Source organism: Scyliorhinus canicula, chromosome 6, assembly GCF_902713615.1.
Source record: "Scyliorhinus canicula chromosome 6, sScyCan1.1, whole genome shotgun sequence".
Taxonomy (NCBI): domain Eukaryota; kingdom Metazoa; phylum Chordata; class Chondrichthyes; order Carcharhiniformes; family Scyliorhinidae; genus Scyliorhinus; species Scyliorhinus canicula.
Window position 1 is genome coordinate 208,376,441 of NC_052151.1, and position 7,696 is coordinate 208,384,136.

A 7,696-nucleotide genomic window follows, 5' to 3' on the forward strand; every position below is an offset into this window, starting at 1 on the left:
CAGTGCACATTGCTGCTTGTTAACTAATCCCAACCCAATGGCACTAATTCCGATGTGATTGACCTAATTGGTGATTGCTTGATATGATTTCCCATAGTCCCTTGCTGGGTCTTCATGGCTATCGATGACTTGTGTGACAATCCCTTTTATTAATATTTTTTCTGTTACTTCTTACAAAGGAAACATAATGTCCCTTACCCATTTATTCAGAATGGAGGAGATATGGTATCTAAGTTGTGGACAGGTGATTGGCAGGTCGCTATTAATTCTCTCTGCGTTTATTTGGAATGGGAATAGGTGGGGTTATTGGATTACAGGGAAAGGGCGGGTTGTGGGCCGAGGTAAGGCATTCTTTGGGAGGGTCAGTGCAGAGTCGATGGGCTGAATGGCCTCCTTTACACTGTTGTGATTCCTGGATTTTTCTCAGAGTTCCTTACCTTTAAAGTACACAAAGTGTGCAGAAAACCAACAATGGTTCAGTAATCTGCAGAACTGAGAATTAAAATAGTTAATTACAGAACTTAATTCCAAACCTGCAGAATCAATAATGGTTGATTAATGTGACTTGACTCCTCTTAAACATCACAAGTCAGACAGCTCTAATTCAATCCACGAGGCTGAATGTTTTAATGCTTATTTTCTTTTATACAGCCGGCATGATTGTGAAGGAGGTCGATAGTCCATGCCAGTAGTGCTTGTTCAAACTTGACGTCTTGCATCACTGCCTTAAGGTCATATGTTTTTGTTTATCCTTGTCAATTTTGAGTATAACACCCAAGACCGAGTCATAGGATGCATATGTCTGACCTTGACGCAGAACTGAATTTCAGAATTATTCCACACAAGCCCTTGTTTAGCTTACAATTTAATAAATCTGTTTCTGATGACCGAAGTGGAAATTGAAAGCTTTTTCTCAGGCTCGGAGTACGCTCCGGTGTAACATTTCCTGGGTGACAGCAACAGGCAATAGAAACAGATTCTCCATAAACTGTGCTGTTGTTTAACTAAATCAATCCTGACTGATCTCCAATCTGTGGTAATCTCAGAGACAGATTGAAGTTTTAATTGATTTACCATTGATTCAACTACTGGCGAATAACCTTGATATAGTGATCTAATTATACAAACTCTGCTATGCATTTGGATACATATCTGCCAATTGATTGTGTGTTGTCAATATCATTCTAATAATAATCTTTAATTGTCACAAGTATGCTTCAATGAAGTTACTGTGAAAAGCCCCTCGTCGTCACATTCCGGCACCATTTCGGGTAGGCTGATATGGGAATCGAACCCACGCTGCTGGCCTTGTTCTGCATTGCAAGCCAGCTGTCTAGCCCACTGAGCTCAACCAGCCCTGATGGTGGTCCCGCCCAGAATTCTATATCATTAATAATTGTAATATTCAACATTTGAGTTCTGGTGATTATTTTTGTTTGGTCATTTTAACATTGCCAGTTGATGCTTTGCTGTTCAAATTGTTCTCTGAAGATTTTGCAAGAAATCACATACGCAAAGGAGCTTGTGGAGATTTACATTGAGGGTCGCTGAAGTTCACTCAGACTCAATAGGAACTGGATCATACAGTACAATGTTCAGCAATGTGTTCCTTCAACACGGTTGAAGGGCAGCACGGTAGCATTGTGGATAGCACAAATGTTTCAGAGCTCCAGGGTCCCAGGTTCGATTCCCGGCTGGGTCACTGTCTGTGCGGAGTCAGCACATCCTCCCCGTGTGTGCGTGGGTTTCCTCCAGGTGCTCCGGTTTCCTCCCACAGTCCAAAGACGTGCAGGTTGGGTGGATTGGCCATAATAAATTGCCCTTAGTGACCAAAAAAGGGCAGATGGGGTTATTGGGTTACGGTGATAGGGTGGAAGTGAGGGCTTAAGTGGGTTGGTGCAGACTCGATGGCCCGAATGGCCTCCTTCTGCACTGTATGTTCTATGTTATTCTTATACAATAGTCATATTTACAAATCTCCCGTGGCATGAACTGCCCAGGAGTCTAGGCTGAGGAATTTATAGAACATGGCTGAGGAATTTTCACTCCCTTCCCTCAGTATTGTTGGAAACATTTTGCCAAATCAGATGCATTGTCGAATTATATTTTCAAATATCCAATTGCTAATCAAAGGTTCCATTTACTTACTGCTTCCTGATGGGTGCATCTAACATTTACAGTGTAATGTATTTATTCAGTTGGAGCTATCAGGCGACACAGTGGGGAAAGACATATCCAATGCTGATGTCGATTGCCACAAAGGAGGTAAATATAGATGTGTATCTGTGATTCCTTACAATAAATAAGCAATTCCATGTAGCTGTAAGGAGCGAGAATTCTAGCCTTATGGGATAATAATTAAAGGTAATTCTAATGTTTCAAATGGGTCTCTCGGCTTCTTTTATTGATCCACCGCAGAATCAGTGTGCAGGGAGCTTTCAGCACCTTCTTGAGATCTTCCCGGAATTTCCTCTGGGTGGCTGCATAAATCCACGGGTTTAGACAGGAACTCAAAAACTTCAACATATTTCCACTTTCGCTGGCGATATAGCCAGGGTTTGTACGGTCACCTCGGTAAGAACGGAGAGTTATCAATCCAGTGGTCACAAAACTAACCACAGCTGTCAGCCACACCAGTAAAAATGTGCCCGACACAGTGAAGAGCAGGATGATGGATTTCCTCCGGTTCTCGATCTCTGCGTCAGACTTTTCTTCAGCTTTGTCAGACCGGAGTTTCTTTCGGGTCCTGCTTGCCATTATAATACGTCTGCTTGTCAAAGAATTAAATAAGACAATTAAAGTAAAAGGAAGCCAAACTACACAGGTGATGTGAAACCAGAAGAATGTCGCACCAATGGGTGAGGAAAAAAATGCCACAGCAGATCTGCAACCCCACTGCATGTTGTTAATGATTTGTTGAGGTTCATAAGCAAAGAAAAATGGGACATTCTTCAAAACGACCAGGACAGAGAATATTGTTAGAACCACAACCACAGATCTCTCGGTGCAATACTTCGCTTTAAACTTCTGGCAGCAGATAACTGCAAATCGATCAAAGGTGAAGAAGACAGTGAACCAAATAGACAAATCAAGTGCTACAGAAGTCAGGTACAGAATGGACTTACACACGGGAGTGCGGGAGAGAAATGAAAGAGGAAAGTTATAACTGAAAATGTGATTCACCATTACATTGATAATCATGACGAGTAGGTCTGCTGTTGCCATGGCCAACATGTAGAAGGAGATACATTTGGAGAGGCCACACTTTCCTCGGCAAAGAACCACAATTGTCAGCATGTTCGCTGAAAGAAATAAAGAAGATAGACCGTGTTCTAGCGACTGGTTGACATATATGTAGACCTACGTTACCCTATTACAGTGAGGCAGGAATTACTGATCAAAAGCAAATAAGTTACAATGACTCACCAGGTACACCGATAGTTGCGATAACTGGGAAGTAAATCTCTTTTATCAGTAAAATAACTGGTTGTCCCATCTTCTGAGAAGTGGATGAATAATATCGAAGCTGAAACTGGGAGTGGCTCAGACTAAAGCGTTGGAAGAGATGCTATATTTATATACAAATCAATTCTCAAGGCACCCGACAGGTGAAGTCTTCATTAGCATTATTAACAGTGATTTAACAAACAGACATCAGCAAGTTTGTTTTAAAAGAAATTCTCCGTTTGTTGTGCTAGGTTAAGAGAACATGCTAACATCCTTATTAGAGAGTTCAAAAAGGCAGGCAATTAAATCGATGTTTACAGGTAGAAATGAAATGGAGATGCCGGCGTTGGACTGGGTGGGCACAGTAAGAAGTCTGACAACACCAGGTTAAAGTCCAACAGGTTTATTTGGAATCATTAGCTTTCGGAGCATAGCTCCATCATCAAGAATGGTCACCTCAGCACTTGGCTTTACCACAAGACACTCTGCTGGCCCATGTTTCACACTGTAACCAATCACTATTTGTTGATGTACCATTGTCAATGTACTCTGTTGATCATTCTTTTTTCTACTATGTACATACTGTGTGAGCTCCTTTGGCCACAGAAAATACTTTTCACTGTACTTTGGTACATGTGACAATAAATACCAATCAATCTCTCAATCAAGTCCATGGATAAATACACGATGTTCCACTTCTCCAGCTTCCACCCGAAACACATTGAAGCAGTCATCCCCGATGGACAAGCCCTCCATATGCACAGGATCTGCTTAGACGAGGAGGAACATAACAGACATCTGCAGACGCATCTGTAAGACAGCATCTTAAGAATGGGAGATGGCACTTGACTCATCAATCGACAGTTCCAACACGCCATAGCAAAAAACCACACCGACCTTCTCAGAAGACAAACACGGGACACAGCTGACAGAGCACCCTTTGCCGTCCAGTACTTCCCCACAGCGGAGAAACTACGTCAGCCTCTTCGGAGTCTTCAACACGTCATTGATGAAGATGAACATCTTGCCAAGGCCATCCTCACACACCCGCTACTTGCCTTCAAACAACCGCGCAACCTCAAACAGACCATTGTTTGCAGCAAACTACCCAGCCTTCAGAACAGCGACCACGACACAACACAACACTGCCATGGCAACCTCTGCAAGACGTGCCAGATTATCAACATAGATACCACCATTACACGTGAGAATACCACCCACCAGGTATGTGGTACATACTTGTGCGACTCGGCCAATGTTGTCCAACTCAGACACTGCAGAAAGGATGTCCCGAGGAGTGGTAAATTGGCGAGACCATGCAGACGTTGCGGCAATGGATGAACGGACATCGCATGACAATCACTAGGTAGGAATGTTCCCTTCCAGTCAGGGAACATTTCAGCAGGCAAGGGCATTTGGCCTCTGATGCTCAGGTAAGCATTCTCCAAGGCGGCCTTCAGGACGCATGACAATGCAGAATCGTCGAGCAGAAGCTGATAGCTAAGATCCGCATACATGAGTAGGGCCTCCACCGGGACCTTGAATTCATCTCTCACTACATTTAATCCCCTACCATCTGGCCTGGGCTTGCAAAATCCTACCAACTGTCCTGGCTTGAGACAATTCACACCTCTTTACCCTGTGATTATCCCTCTCTCCAGTGGCACCGTCTGGACCTGAAAAGACTTAATAACCTGCAAAGACTCGCATTCAACTTATCGTCTTGCATCATTGGCTTTCAGTTTCTATTCCGTGTTTGAGTAACCCACCTCTTCACTCACCTGATGAAGGAGCTACGCTTCGAAAGCTAGTGACCCCAAACAAATCTGTTGGGACTTTAACCCATTCCAACACCAACATCTCCACATCAATGATCTCAGCCACAGGAGGTTGCAGGAGACAGGGGCGCAGTGATATTGTCACTGGTCTTATAATCCAGAGACCCATGGTAATGCTCTGGGGATCAGGGTTTGAATCCCACCTGGGCAGTTGGTGCAATTTGAATTCAATAAATAAAATACCTGAAATGATGACCATGAAATCATTGTCAATTGCCGTAAAAACCCATCTGGTTCACTAATGTCCTTTAAGGAAGAAAATCTGCTATTCTACCTGGTCTGGCCTAAATGTGACTCCAAACCACAGTGGTAGCGATTGAACACCAACATAACAGGACCAACTCTGAAAATTGTCTGGGCGGAAAGACAGCCCAACTGTGTGGTGAATAATTTACTTCCCATCGACCCAAGTCTTGTACTCACTCCATTTACAAGGAGCAAACCAATTGCGAGGTGGAATAATCACCACTTGCCTGGAGGAGTCCAACTCCAACAGCACACAAGAAGCTCAACATCAACCAGGAAAAAGAAATCACTTGATGAGGAACCGGTCGGGTACATTAAGCATTTAATGCTGCCACTACCAGCACAAAATGGTAGCAATGTGTCCAGGGAATGGAATGTACTACAGCCTCTCAGCAAGATCCCATTGATAACACATTCCAAACTGCCCTGTCTGACTCCACAAATAACACGTGCAACAGGTTCCGAAGGATACCATAACCTGAAAAATATCCTCCAAGTAAGATATGGGGCTGGATTCACCATTAGCAGACGCTGAATTCGGGAAACGCAATCGGGTGGAGAATAGCTTCCGACGCCCGAATCCAGCCTGTCAGGGAGCCCCCCAACAGGACAGGGACGCCGAAATCCAGCCTGTCAGGGAGCCCCCAACAGGACAGGGACGCCGAAATCCAGCCTGCCAGGGAGCCCCCCAACAGGACAGGGACGCCGAAATCCAGCCTGTCAGGGAGCCCCCCAACAGGCCAGGGACGCCGAAATCCAGCCTGCCAGGGAGCCCCCCAACAGGACAGGGACGCCGAAATCCAGCCTGCCAGGGAGCCCCCAACAGGACAGGGACGCCGAAATCCAGCCTGCCAGGGAGCCCCCCAACAGGACAGGGACGCCGAAATCCAGCCTGCCAGGGAGCCCCCCAACAGGACAGGGACGCCGAAATCCAGCCTGCCAGGGAGCCCCCCAACAGGACAGGGACGCCGAAATCCAGCCTGCCAGGGAGCCCCCCAACAGGACAGGGACGCCGAAATCCAGCCTGCCAGGGAGCCCCCCGAACAGGACAGGGACGCCGAAATCCAGCCTGCCAGGGAGCCCCCGAACAGGACAGGGACGCCGAAATCCAGCCTGCCAGGGAGCCCCGCAACAGGACAGGGACGCCGAAATCCAGCCTGCCAGGGAGCCCCCCAACAGGACAGGGACGCCGAAATCCAGCCTGTCAGGGAGCCCCCCAACAGGACAGGGACGCCGAAATCCAGCCTGCCAGGGAGCCCCCCAACAGGACAGGGACGCCGAAATCCAGCCTGCCAGGGAGCCCCCCAACAGGACAGGGACGCCGAAATCCAGCCTGCCAGGGAGCCCCCCAACAGGACAGGGACGCCGAAATCCAGCCTGCCAGGGAGCCCCCCAACAGGACAGGGACGCCGAAATCCAGCCTGCCAGGGAGCCCCCCAACAGGACAGGGACGCCGAAATCCAGCCTGCCAGGGAGCCCCCCAACAGGACAGGGACGCCGAAATCCAGCCTGCCAGGGAGCCCCCCAACAGGACAGGGACGCCGAAATCCAGCCTGCCAGGGAGCCCCCCAACAGGACAGGGACGCCGAAATCCAGCCTGCCAGGGAGCCCCCCAACAGGACAGGGACGCCGAAATCCAGCCTGCCAGGGAGCCCCCCAACAGGACAGGGACGCCGAAATCCAGCCTGCCAGGGAGCCCCCCAACAGGACAGGGACGCCGAAATCCAGCCTGCCAGGGATCCCCCAACAGGCCAGGGACGCCCGAATCCAGCCTGCCAGGGAGCCCCCCAACAGGACATGGACGCCCGAATCCAGCCTGCCTGGGATCACCCAACAGGCCAGGGACGCCCGAATCCAGCCTGTCAGGGTGCCCCCCAATAGGACAGCGGCGGTGCCCAGGCACATACCGCCATTCCGGCGGCCATCTTACTGGCTACCCTCCCCGGCCCCTTGGTGCTCGCAGTTGCAATGGGCGTGTGGATAGGCCCCCTCCCGACCACTCCACCCAACCGGCAGCCACCTACTGGGGGAACCACCCGGGGCCACAACGATGTCTGCCCCCCAGTGAGGGCAGTGCCATCCAACGGTGCCCCTGGCAGCAGGGACGGGTGCCACGACCGGGGGCAGCGGCGGGGCCGGGGTGCAGGGGTGGGCTGGTGAACATG

At 48.6% G+C, this 7,696-nt stretch overlaps 1 protein-coding gene across 1 annotated transcript; it reads right to left on the reverse strand.

The window, feature by feature from the left end:
* Nucleotides 1-2,370: 2,370 nt before the first annotated feature.
* On the reverse strand, nucleotides 2,371-3,297 carry LOC119967998 (probable G-protein coupled receptor 139). The gene has a single exon (XM_038801099.1). The coding sequence runs from the start codon at nucleotides 3,295-3,297 to the stop codon at nucleotides 2,371-2,373; it is 927 nt and encodes a 308-aa protein (XP_038657027.1).
* Between the last annotated feature and the right edge of the window lie 4,399 nt (nucleotides 3,298-7,696).